The sequence below is a fragment of the Dromaius novaehollandiae genome, chromosome W (genome assembly GCF_036370855.1).
Source record: "Dromaius novaehollandiae isolate bDroNov1 chromosome W, bDroNov1.hap1, whole genome shotgun sequence".
NCBI lineage: Eukaryota > Metazoa > Chordata > Aves > Casuariiformes > Dromaiidae > Dromaius > Dromaius novaehollandiae.
Window position 1 is genome coordinate 3570994 of NC_088130.1, and position 22219 is coordinate 3593212.

General features: G+C 38.9%; 1 protein-coding gene across 1 annotated transcript in view; it reads right to left on the reverse strand.

Moving 5' to 3' along the window:
- LOC135324464 (probable global transcription activator SNF2L2) overlaps positions 1-22219 on the reverse strand; it is a 136724-nt gene that overhangs the window by 87631 nt on the left and 26874 nt on the right. The window contains exons 4-10 of the mRNA XM_064500953.1: positions 20534-20863; positions 19108-19209; positions 17764-18013; positions 4394-4520; positions 2972-3145; positions 2559-2732; positions 11-181 (exon numbers count right to left, since the gene is read on the reverse strand). Coding sequence (XP_064357023.1) covers positions 11-181; positions 2559-2732; positions 2972-3145; positions 4394-4520; positions 17764-18013; positions 19108-19209; positions 20534-20863 — 1328 coding nt within the window. The remainder of the gene's footprint in view (positions 1-10; positions 182-2558; positions 2733-2971; positions 3146-4393; positions 4521-17763; positions 18014-19107; positions 19210-20533; positions 20864-22219) is intronic.

The following is a 22219-nucleotide window of genomic DNA, read 5'->3' on the forward strand; positions in this document are numbered from 1 at the left end:
AACTACTTGCCTTCTTTCTTCTCCTCCTCTTTTTCTTCTCTTTGGCTGCTTGTGCCTGTTTGTGCTCCCATACCAGATTAGTCAGATTAGCCACATACTCATCTGTCTGCTGCAATAGGTAAGCCAGGCGTCTATCTTTCTTTTGGTCAATCAACTTACGGTAGCCTTCTTCATCTTCAGCCTAGCAATATAGGACAAACATCATCCATGAGAGAAATGTTTCTAAGAAAAACCTACAATTTCAGTCTCGATGATGTGTTACCTTAAATATCTCCTACTCTTGGGGGGGAGGGGGAGAATTCTACAACAGGACAGAGAAGGAAAAAAAAATATGCAACAGCACATCAGACAGGTTACAATGCTGGGAAACTGAGGGACTTGATAAGGCTCCCACAGAGAAGATCTTTCAAAGGCATGATGTGCAGTTATCCCCCACTCTCATAGAAAGATACTGGATAAAGGACCAAATAAGAGTTAGGCATCTAGGTCTCATTATCTTTCTATGAGAGTGGGGGATAACTAAGTACTAATCGTTATCTGTCAGGTGTTACCAAGAAATTTTCCTTAGGGCAGATTATCCATCGTCTATCTACTCCGGTGCTGTTTCATCTTCCTATAGAAAATCTGATGCAGGCCACTGTCAGAGACAGGATATCAGAGCAGATCAGCCACATCTCTGAGTCAGTCCAGCAACTCCCATATCTCTATGGCACCACGGAAGTATGTTGTTAGGGATAAGACATAGCAGGGAATATTACTTGTGTATGCCAGAAAGATATAATGAAATAAAGCCCACTGCAGATTTTGGCCGATATAACTCAGTGAATAAATTAATAATTGAAGAAGTATACAGTGCCTTATAAAACCAAACACAAATAAGAAATATTTTGAAACCACTATGTTCAATAAAAATAGCACAATTATGAGATATGAACAATCTCCTGCCTTTCTAGCATAACATGCATAGTTAGTTTCATTTTGTTTTGCTGTTCCATGAAAATTTAATTAAGCATTTAGTAGGGAACAGGGTAAGTGCTTCTGACTGCAAAACCCAATTGAAGATGCCTATTAAGTGCTGTGTCTCAGATAGCAGAGCTTAGTCACAGGCCTTGGGTAGGAGGTTTTAGGAGGAAGCACTGGATATTAGTGTTCTGTGCCATTTCTAGACATGCAAATCCATCTTGTATTTATTAGCTGTGGACTTCATCATATATCATATTATATATATTTCAGAGTGACATAAGCTCATTCACCTCAGGATGTAAAAAATATTTTTAAAACAGCAAGACTTTTTTATAGTTGTCATATTTTTATCTGATAATTAACATGGCAACAGCTTGAACAGATAAACTGCTGGCAATTGTCTCTATTGCTGGTATAAAGAAGCTCTATAATGTAGATTGGTATGTAACCTTGAAAAAAGCCATAGGGCCTAAACATTTGTTCTTCTCTTCTGCAAGCCCTTAATTTATATTTCATATGCATTTTTATCCTTCATTAGTGATTTAAAACCTAACTGTTCAGTCCTTATGCTTGGTGAGAGCAGATTTTGGACAAGGATTAAAGTTTTGTTTCACATCACCTTAAATATGTTTTTTTTTATTAGCACTGTGTTTCAATGAAAATGTGCTAATTCCCATTAACTTTTATGTTGTTGCTACGTTGTATCATTCAGTTGTTGACTGAGGATCTATATTTCCCAGTCACCTACTGTCTGTATGTTTCAACAATTAAAAAAGGTATTAGAATATCTGATAGAAATTTTTCATAAGAAAAATTAATCTAACTCTGGTTGCTAATACACTTGTACATAAAAACTAGTCTACATTTTAAATTCTCAGACAGAGCTATTTTAACTCCTGAAATGTAAGTAGCCCACTGATCAATTCCACGGCATTCTGAAAAGACATGGTTAAACACAAAACCATTAAATGCTGTTTTTAAAAAAGGTGCAACTGGCATTGTGCAGGTCCAAAGAAGGAAGAGAATATGAAATAACAGCATCAAGAGGAACTATGGTTCTGGGAAATTAATGGGTGGTGAGAGCTGACTACCATTAATTCCCAGGAAAAGCTGCGTATATTTACTGCTATTGGATATGTATGTGTGCATATATAAAGTTGCCAAGTAATACCATTAAAAAGTTAATCATATATAGTTTTCAAAACTATAATAGATGGAAAGAATACAAAGTACTTGTATACTTTTAAATGTCTCTGCAATGTTGTAAAAATGTTGACAAATGACATTAAAGAGATTAAGTGATGGCTGTGACATGCATGGATGATAAATTTTTAAGCTTGTAGAAAAGAGAATTATATATTAGCAAAAATCTTAAGAAAAAAAGTAGCTATAGCTCAAAGTGAATACTGTCAAATTCACTACCATCATTAGAAATACAAGTGACTCATCTGCAGTAGTTTTAGGTTTATACTTTTTAAACTTCTTGAATTAAAGAGATTTAATTCTGCAAAGAGCATATATAAGTACCTGAGAGTGTACATCAGACTGTATGTAATTTTAGTCAAACTTGTCATACCCCTTCTCCCATTCATTACCATTAGCCTTCTCATTCTTTCTTTCTCAATTCTCTCAGTTTCCTTTTTCTGCTCACGCTCAGTGTTGGCATGCCAAGTTGCCACGGCTTTAGAAAGTTTCTGAATTTTCCCAGCCACTGACCGGTGATATTCTTTAAAATCTTTAGCATGCTGCAATATGCTGTTCAGATATTCCTAGAGAAAGAAAACAAGTTAATTCAGAGTTTTGACAGCACAAGATTTGAGATCAGGAATACCAGAGTTCTAATTTTAGTTTTCTGCTTGCTTATTGCATAATCTTTCTTTCTTGTGCCTCCATCACCAAAGGTGAATAAAATATAAAATGATGATGACTGGCAGATCAAAACAGGATGCAACAATCAACTGAATGGCAATTCTGTGTCTGGGAGAACAGCTAATAAGAGTAAAAATACCTGATGTTTCTGTCTACGTTTCCTCTCTTGTTCTATCTTCTGCTGTTTCTCAAGTTTTTCTGTCATACGGGCCTCCCTCAGGGTCTGGCGCTTGCTTCGCTTGTAGGCTTTGGAGTTCAGTGCTGTCTCCAGTGTTGTGTCACGACGCATGCAGGCTACTACCTCTTGTCTTAGCTACCAGGGAGAAAAAAGAAATACTTCAAAAGAAAACTATTTTTCATGCGCAGAAGAACAACTTTAATCAGTAATATAGTAAAGTAAAATTTTAATGGTCCAGGAGATCTTCCAGCTTCCTTTCGCCTTTCCATTATAGTTCTGCAACTCCTCAATTGCAGCAGAAAGGTCTGTCTCCCTAAATAAATCTTCAGTCTCTGTAGGATGACAGAAAGAGTCAAACATCATAGGCATATGCTTCTTCCTTCCTCACAAGGTACTGCTGAAAATGACTATCCTGCTCATATGAAAAGGATCAGTCAAGATGTTACACCGTAAGTAAAGCATGAAAGAACAGATATTACATGCTTTTCTAGAGCTGGTGCTGAACATAGGTGACAACTGTTCTCATCATCAGCTACACAGGAAACAGAATAGGGAGTAGGAAATTGTGAAGGCTTGGAAAAATACAGTCACAGTCCCAGCAGTGAAAGCAGGGAGAGCCTGCCACTTTTCAACTAACGTCTGACAAAGCCTCAATATAAATTAGTGCAAGGGTAGTAGGAAGGAACATGTAGGTAACATGGTACAACTACTGCCAAAAACTTCCTCCAGGAAGTATTTTTGCTTGGCCTGACAAATCACATCTTTGCTGCTTCCAGGCCAGCCAGGCAAGCCAGTGACAAGGGGCCCAGAATGGTCTGGCATTGTGACTCCCTTTCTAAAATTCAGATGCTGTTACATATACTCAAGATATAACTTGTATCTTAGACATGCTTTTGTTAGGCTTAATTTTCACAGTGTGTGTGTCACAGTGGGAATCCTGAAAACAGAGATCACAGAGAAAGGTCACACAACAAAAACAGAATTCAACTTGCACCGATAAAAGAGGACCCGTGACAAGTACAGTGTCATGAAAAGGAGATCTATTATGATTTGTGTTGAAAATGGGCTTTCAGTCTGTCCTTCTCTTGTGTCTCTTTGTGCCACTGCCATTATTTTCATGAAAGACTACCACAGTTCTAGAATTACAGCTTATACTGGAGGATGAAGCAGGAGGGAGAGAGATGTACATCTTCAGTAATAAAACAAAACAAACACTAAGATAAACATTTCCATGAAATTCTCCTTATCAGTCAAGTGTGCTCTCATGCAAAATCTCCTGTTTAAGCTCAGTGCTGCTGTAAAATCATTTGTCAACTCATCCCATGCCACAACATCACATTTGACTGATCACTACAAGAACTTCCCTGCAGCAAAAGGCATTACCTGGCGCTGGAAATTCAGTAACCTAAGTGCCTTCAACTCCACTGTAGCTTTGGTTCTCAGATCAGGAGGCAAAGAGCCAGGCAAGTTCTCCAGTTCCTGGATTCTGTGAGCAATTCGAGCCTGAAGCCTAAATAAATATAGGATTGGGAAAGATACCAGGAAAAATTTGTCAGTAGTATATAGTAAAATTAGGCAATTTACCTCACATACTATGTTGGCTTTTACTACTTGTTTCTGAACTAAAGGGTGTTTGTATAGATGGAGAAGAATAAAATTTACTTTTCCATTTACAGAATAAATTGCCAAATAACGAAAACTCTCCTCTGCGCCTCTTCCCCTCTTTTAATTCAGGCTGAAAGTATATGTGTGAACAGCAACTTGGGAATTTTATTTACCTCATGCTTTCTAGCATTTTGTCTGCAGCTCTGTTTGGTGGGTACTATTTTATGCCTTTAACACATGGTATTATCAGAATAGTTACCATACACAAATGGAATTTTCTTACATGACACATCTATTCCCTCTTAATATTCAGAATTCTACTTCTTTGTTTTATTGACAAACTTGAAGTTGTCACACTTTCAATAAAATGATAGCATTTACGTAGTTGTAAATGACAACTATACATGACAACTATAACTGGATTCTATTTCACTCTTTCTTCACAGAATCCTTAATTCATTTACAAATCCAAAAGAGACCAACAATGATGCACAAGCCAGAAAGAACTTACTTGGTTCCATTTTTCACATTCAAAATCAAAGAGCTAACATTTATATAATCTTTATGAGTTTTTTTTTTTTATGTGCAAGTAAATATTTATTTGCAAACTCTAAGTTTGGCCAAGGCAGCAAAATGACATATCACAACATTTTAAGTGGTCCAAAAGTTGCATTTTAAGTACAACTCAATCAGAAATAAGAGTTCTTCCTTATGTTCCCTCTATTTCCCACATGCTTTTAACACCCCTCCCCCTCCAATTAAAATCCTCAAAGGCACAGGAATGGGAACATATATGATCTCTCTATACTGCATAGGACATATTATGTCACATCTTCTAGTGGTGCTTCTCTGTACATGAAGATAATTCTTTCCTTGTACTGCCCCTGCCCTTTCCCCACACCACACTACAGCAGTAGCACAGTGCCACAGGCTCTATCATATACTCAATGCACAGCTGGAAGGGAGATCATAGAGCAGGTGAACCAGCTGACCTTGGTATATGGAGTCACCGAACAAGAGAGAGACTGGGGCACGACACTCAATCTGCTATGAATGTGCATGTGCAGAGATCAGGAGAAAAGATATAAATATAAACAAATATAAAGAGATGTTTTTCCTAGTGGGACCCATGTTCAAAGGAACCCAAATTAAAGGGGCATTTTCCCTGACCACAGCATACTGCCACAGCCATTCTTCCATGTGCATGAGATGGAGATGCCATGGTGAGGTAATAAACACAAGTTTCTGCCTGAACACAAGTTCATGTCTGCACATGCACACACGCACTCTTCTGTGGGTAGTCTGAGAATGAAATGACAGAACCCACTCATTTCTACAGACAAGTTCACAGTTAAACTTATTTACCTCCTTTCCACCATAGTAGAATAAATGTAAGAAATCCATTATTAGCATAAACATATTACTTAGAAATACTGAAAAATAACTTACTAACAAATCAAAATATTAACATCTCAAAATAAATACATGCATACTGAGCCATGCATAATCTGAAAAGGAAAATGGAATTATTTTTTAAAGCTGCAGATAAGTATCCATTCTGTAACAGTACTCCTGCCCAAAACTCTAGAACAATACATTTTGAGTCTTCCTAGGTACTAACAAAGAAAAATTATTTAACGTAAATATTATTCCATATTTTTATCTGAGTTTTTCTCCAGCTTTCTAATTAGGCTTCCTCATACAGCTTGCTGTCACCTCTTCAATTGAATAGTTCATTTTTTTTATTAGAGGTCTCTGCATTTTATCCTAGTCTCACTTGAAGAGCTTGTTGATTTTAAAGACCTTAAGTATATTGAAATAAAATGCAATCAGTTTTTCTAATCTTACAAATAAATTCTATTTCCTAAAAGGAGTCTCCTAATCTATTTATCTTAACTTCTACAAAACCTGCTGCTTTTATAAATGATCAATAAATACTTCAGAATTCATAGATGTGCCACCATAGACTGATCTTTTTGCATACACATATCGTTATAATATAACCCTCAAGCTATTTTACAGCAGTTTTACTCTAGCCTTAGGAATTTGCTCAATATTTATTGAAGTGGATTGTGATCAGCTTCCCCTAGTAATTTTAAAACTTAACATAAAACACCTGTGATTTCTTGGAATACCTTAGTTTTTCTATCAATCAGTGGCCCAGTTCAGCAATTATAATTTGTATTATTTCAGAGATGCCATTAAACAGGGATTCTTAATCAAATGCCATGGAAATATAATGACAATTAGGCTCTCTATCTAAATAAGAAGGGATAATGACTCAGGTTCCCATCTAATGGTGAGCTGCTGCCCAAAGGGACTATGCTCCCTCCCTCCTTTTCCTTCCAGCCCATATACTTCTCCCCTGCTTTCAATTGTCCTTCATGGCCATCTGACTCCACAGTGAACTGCTATAGGGCAGAACACTATTCACATATTTTGTATTGGCAGCTTTTCTGCCAGTTTTGCTCCCTGAACTGGCTCATCATAGAATTAGATCAATGGGGAGATAGTGCGAGGGGACAGCAGGAGAGAAAGGGAAAAACAGGAGACAGCTGTTTTGGCAACAGCTAACAATTAGGCGGGTTTAGCTGTACTGTCAAATCACACCAAAAGAACATGCTGCTGTTTTACTGATGGTGCCCTGCAAAAGTAGAATCTTTTAATGTTTCTGCCCTGCTATTCAATCTGTTTTGGGGTACTAACATTTTCTAACACAAAGCTTCAATAGTCTTGTAAAACTAACAAAAAATTACATCTTCTCTACCCTTGCTTAATGAAGATGCTCCAAGAATCAAATATACTGGCTTTCCCTACTCTCTGAGGTAGGGGTCCTATGATAAATATCTCATTATGCAATGAAAGAATTATCAAAATATACTTAACACAAGGGAACTCATTTTTTTAACTTAATCTAGCACATCACACATAAAAAAGCTTTAGCTTAAAAATGAACTGGGTTTAAAAAAAAAGACGTTTCATCACAAGACATCATATTGACATCTATGCTATTCATAATTAGGATTGGAACATTTAGGTCCAAACACAGAGCTATCTGCTTCTTGAGGTACATCTTTGTAAACAATGGTAGTTCTAATTTTTCTTTTGAAGGGCTGTTAAGGATGGAGCCCTGAAGTCTTATTCCCTGACCACCACAACACCTTAGCCTTGGAGAACACCTGGGGGCAACATTGGATTGTACCCCCTGGAATGTCTACCAGAAACCTAAGAGCTCCCTAGCCCTTCTTGAATTCTCTTAGGTTCCCCATGCTTTACATAATTAACATATCCCCTATCTGGATTATGACCAGAGAGAAATGGAGCAATCTGTTATTGGGCTTCACCAGTCTTTGGTCACAGTAAACATAAGGATGACAATCAGAAATGTTGGGATCCATCTTATAAAACAATGGAATAACTTAGGTTGGAAGGGACCTCAGAAGATCTCTGGTCCAACTCCCTGCTCAAAGAAAGGCCAACTTAGATCACGTTTTCTCAGGACCTCGTCCTATTAAGTTTTGAATATGTTCAAGGATGGAGGTTCCACAACCTTTCTGAGCAGCTATTTTAGTGTTTGACCACCCACATGAGGAAACATATTTTTTAACCATCTAATGGAAATTTCACTTGTTGCAACTAGTGCTCGTGGCCTCTCATCCTATCAGTGTGCACCTCCAAGAGGAGTCTAGCTTTGTCTTGTCTATACACTCCTATTAGGTAGTTTAAGACAGCAAGATCATCAGGATGCCCAGGTTCTTCCCTGCAGAGGTGCTTCCTAGACAGTCAGCCTCCAGCCTGCTTATTCCACCAAAGGTTCAGTACATTGCACTTGTCTTTATTGAACTCCATGAGGTTCCTATCAGCCCATTTCTCCAGCCTGTCCAGATCCCTCTGAATAGCAGCCCTGCCTCCAGCATATCAACCGTTCCTCTCAAATTTGTATTGTCAGAAAAAATTGCTGGGAGTGCACTCTGATCGTCCAGGTTTTTAATAGAGATGTTAAACTGTCTTCTTCACTGTGAGCGTGTTTGAACACTGGACCAGGTTGCCCAGAGAGGTTGTGGAGTCTCCATCCTTGGAGATATTCAAAACCCAACTGGACACGGTCCTGGGCAATGTGCTCTAGCTGAACCTGCTTGAGCAGGGGGGTTGGACCAGATGATCTCCAGAGGTCCCTTCCAATCCCAACTATTCTGTGATTCTGTGAAACAATGTCAGCCCCAGTATTGATCCCTGAGGGATGCCACTAGTAACTGGCCACCAGTTGGGCTTTGTACCACTGATCTCAACCCTCTGAGCACAATGGTCCAGCCAATTCTCCACCCACCTTATCGTCAACTTATCCAGTCCATATCTCACCAATTTGGCTATAAGGATACTATGGAAGACTGTGCCAAAGCCCTTGCTAAAGTCAAGGCAAACTAACATCCACTGCTCTCCCCTTGACCACATAGCCAGCCATCTCATCATAGAAAGCAATCAGGTTGGTCAAGCACAATTTGCCCTTGGTAAATCCATGCTGGCTGTTCCCAGTCACCATCTCGTCTTTCATGTGCCTGGACATGACATCCAGAAGGATTGCCCCATAATTTTCTCAGGTACAGAGGTTACACTGACTGGCCTGTAGTTCCCTGGATCTTCCTTCTTGCCCTTCTTGAAGATGGGTGTGATGTTTGCCCTTTTCCAGGCATCAGGAACCTCCCCTGATCAATGTGACCATTCAAAGATGATAGAAAGCAACCTCACAATGACATAGGTCAGCTCCTTAAGATGCATCCCACTTGGTCCCATGGACTACTGTACGTCCACAGCTTAAGTGGTCTCTGTATCTTCCTCTACTATGAGTAATACTTCACTTCCCCAGACTCTGCTACTAGGCTCAGGGATCTGGGAGGCCTGAGGACAGACCTTACCAGTGAAAACTGAAGCAAAAATGCACTGAGTACATCAGTCTTTCCCATGTCCTTTGGCACTAGGTCCCCTGCTCCACTGAGCAGTGGGCTCCTTAGCCTCCCTTTTACTGCTAATGTACCTATAGAAGCCCTTTATGTTGCCCTTCACATCCTTCTCAAATTCCAACTGGAGCTGAGCTTAGGCTTTCCTAACTTCATCCCTGCACTCTTGGGCAACGTCTCTATACTCCTTCCAGGTAGCCCATCCCTGTCTCCACCTTCTGTATGCTTCCTTTTTGCATCTGAGTTCAGTCAGGAGATCCTTGTTCATCCATGCCGGCCTTCTGTCATGCTTGTTCGACTTCCACCACGTCATAAGAGACTGTTCCTGTGCTCTGAGGAGGCTGTCCTTGAAGATTATTCAACTCTCTTTGGCCACTTAGCCCTTCAGGGCAGTTTCCCATGAGATCCTGCCAAGAAGATCCCTGAACAAGCTGAAATCTGTTCTCCTGAAGTCCAAGGTTGTGATTCTACTATTATCTTGCTCGCTTTTCTCTTAAACTCCACCATCTCATGGTTGCTGCAGCCAGTGCAGCCATCAACCTTCACATCTTGAAGCAGTTCTTTCTTGTCTGTGAGTAACATGTCTAGTAGAGCATCTCCCCTAGTGGCCCAACACCTCTGTCAAGAACTTGTCTTCAACACACTCCAGAAATCTTATTGATTGTTTCTGCCCAGCCACATTGCCCTTTCCAAAGATATCAGAATGGTTAAAAAGTCCCCCATGAGTACCAAGGTCTGTGATAGCAAAGGCTTCCTCCAGCTGTCTAAAAGAAACCTTCATCTATTTCCTATTCTAGATCAGGTGGTCTGTAGAAGACACCTACCACAACACCAACTGTGGTGGATGAGAATCAGAGGACAGACCAAAAGTTCTCAACTGGCTTGTCACCATTTCCAAAGCAAAGCTCTGTGTGTTTCAACCCTTCCTTTGCATAGAGCGTAACCTCTCATCCTCGCTTTCCCAGCCTGAACTTCTTCACAAAATAGTTGAGGTTGGAAGGGACCTCTGGAGATAATCTAGTCCAATCCCCCTGAAAGGAGAGAGAGAGACGAGAGAGAAAGAGACAAGAGAGAAGAGACACAGAGACAAGACGAGAGACACAAGGGAGAGAGACGAGAGAAAGATGAGAAGAGAGAGACAAGTCAAGAGACAAGATGAGAGAGACGAGTCGAGAGATGAGATGAGAGAGATGAGACGAGGCAAGAGATGAGATGAAAGAGTCGAGATGGGAGATGTGACGAGACGAGAGAGAGGGAGGCGAGACAAGAAGAGATGAGAAAGAGAGATGAGAGAGAGACGAAAGAGTGGAGACATGAAAGATGAGAGAGAGGAGAAAGGAGACAGATGAGAGAGACGAAATGAGAGGGAAAGACGCGAGAGGGAGAAAGAGAAGAGAGAGTGACAAGAGGGGGAGATAAGAGAGGAGAGAGAGAAAGATGAGAGACAGGAGAGAGAGAGACGAAAGAGGAGAGAAAGAGAAAGACGAGAGATGACAGAGAGACGAAATTGAGTCCAGAAAGAGAGACGAGATAGAGAAGAGAGATGAGAGAGACAGAAGGAGAAAAGAGAGGGAGAGGGGAGAAAGAGAGTGAGAGAGACGAGACAGACAAACGAGAGAGAGAAGAGAGAGAGGAGAGAGAAAGAAGCAGAGAAAGGAGAGAGAGAGAGGAGAGAGAGACAAGACAGAGACGAGAGATGAGAGAGACGAGAGTGGAGATAGATGAAAGAAAGATGAGAGAGATGAGAAAGAGAGACGAGAGAAACGAGACATGAAAGGGAAAGAAACGAGAGGGAGAGACGAGAGGGAGAGGTAGAGATGACAGACGAGGGAGAGTGAGATGAGAGGGAGATGAGATGAGAGACATGAGAGACATGAAGAGACGAGAGAGGGAGACGAGACAGATGAGAAAGAGAGACATGAGAAGACGAGAGACAAAAGAGTAGAGACATGAAAGAAAGATGAGAGAGATGGGAGAGATGAGAAAGATACGGGAGACAAACGAGAAAGACGAAATGAGAGAGAGACGAGGCAGAGATGAGAGAGATGAGAGGAGAGAGAGGAAAGAGGAGAAAGAGAAAAAGACAAGAGATGACAGATGAAATTGAGTCTAAAAAGAGAGATGAGATAGAGAAGAGAGATGAGAGAGGGAGAGGGAGGCAGAGACAGGAGAGATGAGAGAGTTAGACAAATGAGAGAAAGGAGAGAGAGAAAAGCAGAGAAAGGAGAGAGACGAGAGAGAAGAGAGAGGAGAGACACCAGAGACGGAGACAAGAGATGATTGAGACAAAAGACTAAGAGACAAGAGATTAGATGAGATAGAGATGAGAGACACGAGACGAGAGAGAGAGGGGAGACAAGACGAGAGACTGAGACGAGAGATGAAATATGAGAGTGGAGATAGAGATGAGAGAGAGATAAGAGATTAGAGAGAGATGAGAAAGGGAAAGAGAGAGAGAGGAGAGAGCGAGACAGATGAGAGGAGAGAGAGAGAGAACTGAGTCCAGAAAGAAAGACAAGATAGAGAAGAGAGGGAGAGAATAGAGAGAGGAGACAGACAGGGGAGAGGGAGAGAGAGATGAGAGAGAGAAGAGACGAGAGACAGAGATGAGATGATAGACAAGACGAGAGAAACGATACAGATGATAGAGACAAAAGACAGAGAGATGACAGATGAGACGAGAGACAGATGAGATGAGAGAGAGAGTGAAGAGAAAAGAGGAAGACAAAGACGAGAGACTGACGAGATGAGAGAGAGAGAAAAGAGAGAGACAGAGACGAGACAAGAGAGATGAGAGACCATAGAGAGATGAGAGAGACAAGAGAGACGAGAGAAATAAGACGAAAGTGACTAGACAAGAGAGACTAGATGAGAGAGAGATCGAGATGAGACAGATGAGAGATACAGATGAGGGACAAGAGTGCAGATAGATGAAAGACGAGAGACGACAGAGACAAGAAAGAGAAAAACAAGAAAGAGAGACACAAGAGGGAGAGGCGAGAAACGAGAGAGGGAGATGAGAAAGAGAGACGAGAGAGAGAAGACGACACGAGAGATGAGAAAGCATAGATAAGAGAAAGAGACAAGAGACGAGAGAGCGAGCCACGAGAGAAACAAGAGAGAGGCATGAGAGGGAGAGAGAGACACGAGAGAGAGATGAGAGAGGGAGATGAGAGACAGGAGGACAGGAGAGAGGGGGAAATGAAAGAGGAGAGAGAGAAAGAGAGAGAACACTACAGAGAGAGAAAGACGAGACAGAGAAGAGAGGAGAGAGAAAGAGGCAGAGACAGGAGAGAGAGAGGGAGAGGGGGAGAGAGAGACAAGAAGAGATGAGAGAGAAACGAGATGGGAGAGAAATGAGAGATGATAGAGACAAAAAATAGAGAGAGATGAGATGAATGAGAGACAAGATGAGAAAGAGACAAGACAAGAGGAAGACAGATGAGATGAGAGACGAGAGACAATAGAGAGAGACGAGACAGATGAGAGAGAGACAAGAGAGATGAGACGGACAAGAGAGAGAGATGAGAGAGACGAGAGAGGGACACGAGAGATGAGAGAGAGGAGAGATGAGATGAGAAACGAGCGGAGATAGATGAGAGAAAAAAGAGATGAGAGAGAGACATAAGAGGGAGAGATGAGGGAGAGACATAAGAGGGGGAGAGATGAGGGAGAGAGACGAGAGAGAAACATGAGAGGAGAGAGACGAGAAGAGAGACGAGGGAGAAATGAGAGAGAGAGACGAGAGATGAGACACAACGAGAGATATGAGACGGAGAGACAAGAGAAGAGAAGATAGATGAGAGAGAGAGTTGAGAAAAGAGAGAGAGGAGAAAGACAAAAGATGACAGATGGGATAGACAAGATACAGATGAGAGACGGAGGGATGAGAGAAAGAGGAAGATACAACAGAGGGAGAGATGAGAGAGAGAGACAGAGAGACTGAGAGAGGAAATAACCAGTCCAAACTGTTGAGAACGAAGTAGTTGCTTTAAACATTGCCCCAGGAGTTTGAATCACATAGTTAGAAAATAAATAAATAAAAAGATAAATAAATAAATAAGAATTTAGGAAAAAAAGCTCTACCTAATATAACTGTGGATATCTTCTTTCTCTGAAGCTAATATATTTTAATCCTTCTAAGCTGTTAGCATTATTGATAATTATGACAAATAATTCCACAGGTTTTGGTTTTGATCACCATGTTTTTAAACACAGAACAGATTTTTTTGTTCAGAATTTCTTGCTTTTTGTCTGTCTGCATTGCATGTTCCTGCTTGTACTATCCAATAGGATGAGCAAAAGAAACTCATCTACCTTCCCCCTAACATTGCTTTTTGTTTTAGATAACTAACTGGCTGGCCCACCTTGTCAACATGTTTTTCAAGTGCAAAGTGAGATTCTGACTCATTAATTGTCAGATATAGCTTTTTAGCATAACTCTGGGCATAAAAGGAGTGGAAGTGCCTCCTGACAGAAAGATTTATGCAGTAAAAATGTGAGCGATAGCCTAAGTTAGGCTGGGGTTTGTGTTTCTGTCATCTGAATTATTAAGTTCAAATATACCAACTTCTTGAGATATGACTAAATACAATGCATGCTTAACCTATGTGCTGTCATGTCCCATCTTCACATTAAACAGTCCATCTCTTCCCATATAAAAGACTTCACACTAATAATCATTTTCTTTGTTATTTTCAATCTAAGCTTGTAAAGAGGTTTACCAGAAATTAATGCATTGCAAGCAAATTTGCATCTTAAGTTATTTAACAGTGTAATATTTCCAGTATCATTTTCCCCCCATGTGTAAGTGATTGCAAAACCAGAGGTTTTCACTGAACTGTCCACAACACTTGCACCCTTTCATGGGTGATTACACTCCATTTAGAATGCAGCCAAAGGGAAGGAGGAGGAAACAGGAAAAAAACACAATATTTGTAAGATGAAAGAAACAGATATTAACTTAGAAAACCCTTATAGAAACTCAGGTTCTTTCTCAAAATAAAATGTAGTTGAAAACAGTTTAGAGATCAATGAAAATCTAGAGCATACATATTAAAGAGGAATAAGAATTAGCAGCCAGATAACATACACGTAAAATGAAAAAAGGAACAGATTTGGCAGTTTTACTTCAGACTTAGCAAGAAATATTAATTATATTTTCTTAAGTAGTAATAGGATTTTAAAAAGAATTTTATGACAGACATTTCACCTCAAGTAAATGCAACAACTACTTAAAGAATTTTTAAACTACAGTCATCTTCTAATCCTTACAGAGAATGATAGAAAAAATGATGGACTATTCCTTTCTTCAGGGAAAAATAGTAAAGTCTATTAAGTCAATCACTAAACAGTCCAAGAAAAAAAGTTTTCTAGATGCCTTTTACAAGTAGCAGAGTGATTTAATCTAACCCTATTTAAAGGATACATTTAATTCATCTCTGCATTTCAGCAATTTATTTTCATCCATGCAAAAAAATGGCTACTGCATTTACATTGAAGATAGAGATCTTTTTACAAAACAAGTGATACACACCTCTTTTCACTAATTGGGGGCAATTGCAGAAGTTATGCTAGCATACTGAAACCTGTTTGGCATGGATGCAATGCAGCAAGCAATGAAGCTGTATAAAAGGAGACTTTTCAGATAACAAAAAAAATCCACTGAAAATCCACAATGCTCATTATTAAATAACACTGGCAAGTCAAACCAATTGTATAACTTCCTAGTAACAAGAAATTGCAAGGAAGAAGTGTTGTCACTGGAAAAAAACACAGATGCAATTTTTTCAGTATAACATTAAATACTAAAAGTGTTTCATGTTAATAATATTGTCCTGCATGCAACTAAGACATGCTCTAACACATACACTACATAAGTAATCCATAAAAAAATTGAAAGGTGCATAGAAACATGCATTTTCCCCAAAAGCAAACTATTAACCACTTATGGGGGTGCATATGCACCAAGAGGAATGGCCAAATACCCCAGCAAGTGACTTCTTCTATAGCAGGTAAATTAGCAGTAAATGAATGTGACACACTGTTCCTTAGCAGCACACTTCACAATCTTAGTCAAGAAACACCATGCTCAAGGACACAGAGTATATACAGCCTGTAATTTTCAGGGACTCCTAACTTGATCAGATTCAAAACAGACACTTCTCTGCAGTGAGACAATATGCCAAAAGTTTAACTTTTGATTCTGGATGTTCGAATTTCGGGATCTGTTGAAGCATCTTGCATCTTTCTTTGAAGATGTGAATAATTCAGCCTTTTTTTTAAAAAAGTATTTCATAGTAAAATGTTCTCTCTCATAAAAAAAGAGCTCTTTTGGTTACTGTCCAGTAGTTGTTTCATAAAGCTATTGCTAACTTCACTGGGTTTTCAGGATGCAAATGTTTATACTAACTTTCTTCTATTCCCATTTTACTAAGAAGGCATGAATACCTCATACTGTTATGTTAACTCTACTCATACTAAAGCTGTCTAGTACCATCCAAAGCATAAAAGCTGTTAAATTCCTTTTTCACCGCTTTAGTTTGATGTTATTTATTTAGGTTTAAATAATGAAAAGACCTATAGAAGTTCTAAGCACCTTGGCATGCAAAAAAAAAACAAATTCCCAACAGCATTCAATATTTAAAAAGTTTGAATTACTAGCCAGCCATTACAAAAAAAATTCTACTATTCCAGAATCCCTCTCAAACTTCCATCTTATTTAGTCTGTCCAGAAGATCAGGCTATTTAGAACCTAATGGATATGCTGTGACTGCAACCAAGTTCTACATAAATGAGTAGATCTACCACAGTTATTTTCTGCTGCCCTTCACTTCACCCCCATTTATGCATATCCCCAAGTCATAAAATTTGGCACAAACAGTGTGGCAGTGGAGCAGGGCTGGAAGGGCAGAAGCAGTTATAGATCAGCTTATACAATACTGGTCAAATGATTGCTGGCTCAGGTTAATGTTATGATCCCTAATTCAGGGCAGCAGTGAAACTGTATTATGATGCATCCTACGTGTTTTCTGAAAAAGCTGTTAGATCATGAACGTACACACCAAAACAGCTAAGCTATTCCATGCTAAGGTGAAAATTATGAGACCAACAGAATGACCACAACTATAAGTCAGAAAAGCACTTAAGCATGCTCTTATGAAAAAAAAAAATAGTAGTGTTCTGCTGGATCACGGCCTGGATTCTGGACATCACACCACATCCTATAACCTGATATCCTATAAAAGTCTGTGCCACTTACCCTCCCTCCTGTATCTGAACAGGTAGAACACATTCACAAAGCAAGTATCATTTAATCCTGTTTTCAGTGAGATCACCATCTCTTTTGGCTACTTTTCTCCTATACCCTCATTGTTTTAGTAACTGGAAGAGGTATCATCATTCTAAATCAAGCAAATACACTATGTGCAGTCTGCTTCCTGTCACTAACAGTGACCAGGAACATACTTTAGATGCAGGTCAACCTTTCTCCTCCCTGCAGTCCTCAAGGGGAATTGTATAATAGCCTTACTGAGAGGAAGGGAAGGAGCAATTTCTTTCTAACCTCCTAAAATCATAAGAGATGAGATCCTCTGTGCATTACTAGGGATATTACTGGATACTCATCACCTTTTAATTAGGATACTTAGGAGTCTAACTCAACATTTATGGACCATACTTCCTGGTATCCTATTTTTCATCTTTGCTTTCACCTCCTTAATGCTCTCTCTATTCTTTGGTAGTCCAGCCAATCCATTTATCATTATACAAAGTTAGTTTTTGCTTTGGCCACTTATTCTTCAGTCTTTTCATTGCCACACTTTTCTTCTAATTTCCTTTGGTGTTTATGGTTCTGAATAATTTCTGTACTAAAGTAGTTTCCATGTGGATTCCAAGGATTTTAATTTCATAACTATTATTATTTGAAACTTTCCAAAGAACACTCTAATCCAGCAAAGTACTTGAGCCCATTTTAAAGTTACGCTGGTTTGCAAAGATACTACCAATATGTTTTGCTAATTCAGGACATGGGCTGAAATTAAATCATGCTTTACAGTTTGATGCCTCTGTACTTGTTTTGGACGTAGTCCCTCTATGGCAACTCAATTTAAACTATGATTGCAAGAGTGTCCACTGAGAAACTAAAAAATAACCATTGTCATATGCATTTAAATCTTGTTATTCAGCTTTTACCTATATTCACGTTCCTGGAGTATTTCAACTGGATCCAATCCTTGTGGTTTCTGGATAGGACTGATACGATTTTGTTTTTGCTGCAGTTGCACAATAGGTGAAGGCTGCCCAGGTGCAGGCTGTGGTACAGAAGGCCCAGGCATGGCTGCAGAGGGCTGGGCAGCAGGGGGAGCAGGAGAAGGCCTCCCACTAGGAGGTGGTACGGAGAGCTTTTGTGGTGTATTGGGAACACTCATATCTGGGGCTTGGCCTGGAACATAAGAAACACAATAACATGAAATATGGAATGCAGTAAAAAATCCAAGATGTTTTTTAAAGTCAAAACATGAAGCTAAGACAAAAATTCAAACTTATCAGGAAAAACACTAGGCTTCACTCCCTATAGAAAAACATACTCAAATGGACACTGCAGGAAATGATCCAAAAATAATAAAAGTGCCTGTCAATTTATGAAAAACACCATTTTTTTAATTCATGCTGGTTTTTAAGTAAATCTAGCATTAGTAAGAGACCTCTAGAACTGGTTTCATATAAGCACAGGACCAAATTCTGACTCTTCATATGTTCATTGTCCTTATACCACTTGCAAGGATGTATCCACAATCACAATATGACTAGAAGCATGGGTAGGCCTGCTTTTACAGCTCTCTGTGAGAACCAGTAAGCTGTATTAAAATTTCAACATTAGTACTTAAATGTAACTGTCAAATATAAATAGCTTCCATTTTCCCCCAACTCCCAATTAATTATATTTATGTATTTGAAATACTTGGTATCTGATTACTCTTTTATGCTATAGCATTCTAATTATTTTGAAAGTTAACTAACTCATCAGTTAATGTGAATATAGCACCTGCCAATGACAGCACAGGTTTCAGTACTCTATCAAGTCAGGAAGTCACCCATGCACAGACATGTGGGATAGTCACTGAGAACAGACATCTGCAACAATAAAGATGTCACTTGATTGTTTGAGGAAACATAATAATTTAATGCAAAGAAATACAACTACACAGTATGCCTGCAATCTTGTAACCAACTTCACTTCAGACCCGGCATCCTGAAAGATTAAAAGATGCCTCAATTTCAGAGATCACCATCTGTCATTCAAACATCTGCATCAATCTCTGGAAAAGGAACCAACTTAAATATTTAATTCTGATTGTAGAGGGTGCTTCATATTCAGGCTGCCTAACAGCTGCAATAATTTCATCTGGTCAACTTTCTTCTTTATGCCCTTTTATTTCCCCATTCTTTTTCAAGCTTCTTTTCCCCAATCACTACCCACACAATTTAACCTTAACTGTACGTATGATATAAAATTACTGCTATACTCCCCTCTACCTTCTGTCCAAGGTTTAGGGGTCATGGCAGCAGGATGTCCAGGCATTCCTGGAGCTGGTCCTGGCCCAGCTGTAGGACCACTTATTGCATGTGACCCAATACCTACAATTTAACAGAGGAAAGAAAATTATTAAAATACACAACATTTCTATGCATTCGAAAATCACTCTGCATTCCAACATGCTAGTCTATTTTTGCAAATAAGTTTTGTGCATTAAATACAGATTTAAATGGATTCTACTGTGTGAAAAAATAATGTAAAGAGGTATATTAAAATCATGTCTTTTAAAAGACTTGATGACAAAGCCACATGCATTGAAATGAAGTGACCAACATAGTTATTAAAATTATTTTGATAAGGAAATTGGATCATCTTTACCCTCAGCTTCTAAAGCTAAACTGAAAGGCAATTTGGGATCTATCTTACTTGAATGGCACTTAAGCCAGACAAGAACATATTTTTACTAACAGTTTACAGAAATCTTTAACCCTTTAAAATAATCAGCATATTTTATAATCTGTTCTTGAAGTTTATTTTGGGCCTGAAATCATAATCCTTTTATGGTAGATATTATGATGTCACCAACACAGGATTATTGCTTCAGGTGAGTAATAAACAGCAGGAGAAGATAAACTTTTAAAAACAATGATCAAATTTGTACAAAGATGTGCAAAATGGAAAAGACAAAAGAAATACATAAAGGATGCATAAAACTGCCTTTAAGTAAACTAGCAAATCTTTTTTTCCATGGGAGAAGCTCCTAAAATCACACAAATTAATGAACTTACAAAATAAAACCAAACTTCAACAACAGAAAGCTTCCCTCCTTTCCCTCCCTCCCCATTAAATGGATCTTAGGACTGGACTTGTTCAGAAAACATAACAGGTGCAAGTTGTTTAAAGTAACACAGCTTTTAAAGGCCATAACATGTTTGCTTACTGCATTATAACATCGACTACCTTTATGAGAAACTGAATAATGAAATCATTCTCTTTTCTTTTCTCTATGTTATGCACTTGATGGCATAATGCATATAGTTTGTTTCACTTTCTATGACCTGCATAATCAGTCAACTTCTTCTGGATTTTATATCCATTTTTCTGCATGGCAACAGGGGAGTGAAAATGCATTCTAAGAAGAGCAGTAAAATGTAATTGGTAAAGTGTGATAAACATTTGCAAGTGTCAGGCATAATCAGGGCAGATACAGTATATAAATTACTTTTATCTCTTTTTTTTAATTGGCAGTATCCTATTAATGTGCTTTATGTACTTACTCCAACTTAAAACCAAAAGTCATTGTTCATATGGATGTCAGCATATGGTTCGAAATTATATGCCTGCACATCAACAATTTCTGTTATTTTCCACAGATGGAACTTAAGGAATTATCTGGCTAATGACACAGTGCCTAGATTCACTTACCTGATTGTCTGCTGTAGGCAGCAGGAATCTGTTGTTGCTGAATGCCAGGCAAAGTCCTCTTTCCTTGAACAGCAAGTTGGAGGTTTTCTGGTAAAGGCTGACCTCTAGCTAACATTTTGTATGCTAGAATCTGAGCTCGGAGCTGATGCAGCTGTACAGGGCTGAAGGGGGAAGGACCTCTGTTGGGTTGACTCATAACTTGTGGTTCTCCTGGTATCATGGGTCCTGGCTGACTTGGAGTCATCTGGGGTGGAGTTGGACCTCTTCCAGACATTGGACTGGACACATGCTCTGGTGCTCCCAGTGGAGATGGGTGTGGAGACATATAGCCTGAAGCAAATAAGAGGTTCAAAAACTTATTTTCCAGGTTAATCAAGTCTAAACTCCACTGAAGTTTCTTTACTTTAAACAGTATCTGAAGTATAAAAAAATTCTCTCTCAAATTAGTAGAGCTGTAATATTTTCTACAAGAACAGAAGTGTGATCTGAAATTCCCTGGAATAGCAAGAAGGCTACAAGAGCTATTATTCAAACAGAACTATGATGCATGGTCCAATAACTCCTGAAAATAATTATTTCCCCTCACATCTGGAGTAAAACAAACTAAAATTAAACTGCATGTGAAATACAGCAATCAAACAGCATGATGGGGCGCTGGTTCACCAGTGTGTTGGATGAATATTTCATTATGGAATGTTTTCAAAGACATTTGCCTATTTTACAGCTTAATAGCATAATATTTATATAATTATTTTGATGTACACACATCAACGGACACTTATTCATTGATACGTACCCTTTTTGCTAATACTCTCCAATGTACAAATATAAAACCAGAGAGTATCTAATTCATATGTTTACATAGTTGCTCCAGCTTATGTGGATTAAAGCTTTTAGTCTGACAAACAACATTCAATACCTTTTACCATCTGGGTGCTGGAAAATCCAGAGTATCAACTTTGTGCACAAAAATTATCTTCTGAAGAAGCTGTTGAATATTGTGGTACTCTGTAAAAGATCTAGCAGGGTGAGCACAACTCTGAAGGGAACAGAACTCATTTTATTACAATCCTTGCTTTTAGGTTTGATTTTTAATTACACTTTAAAAATATTTCCTTGAACTTCATAACACATCCATGAAAATAGATGGTATAGTTTTTAAGTGAGATATCCAAGACTCCAAAGCATATCCAAAACAAAAAAAAATCTTAAGACTAATCCTTCAGGTGATGCACTACAATGAGATTTTAAAGATGTCCACCAGCTGTGAAAGAGAGATTTGTCTACTTCATTATGGTGTTGCAGAAGACAAATAACATCAATCTGATGAGCCTTACAGAACAACAAATCTCCTAGCTCCCTTTCACACTCTTTGACCAAGTTATAGGTCACAGAACTCAAAAGTTCATGCAGACTTCCCTCAGTTCTGTGGAATCGAATCCATTCCTGTGATTCCTTGGTTAATCTAACATTCTGAAGTGAAACTATGCCAACTTCATCTATACCTAGTCCTACTCATAGAAGCAAGTAAATTTACTCCTTCCCTAATTTCACTGTTCTTCCAATAAGGGCAACATAGGGGAACTCTAGAAACTTTGTTTGGTGAGATGCCAGTAGCTGTAAATTCAGAATTTATACAAGCTGAGACATAAGAGTGCTAAAGAACTGAAAGTTTGTGAAAGGTGG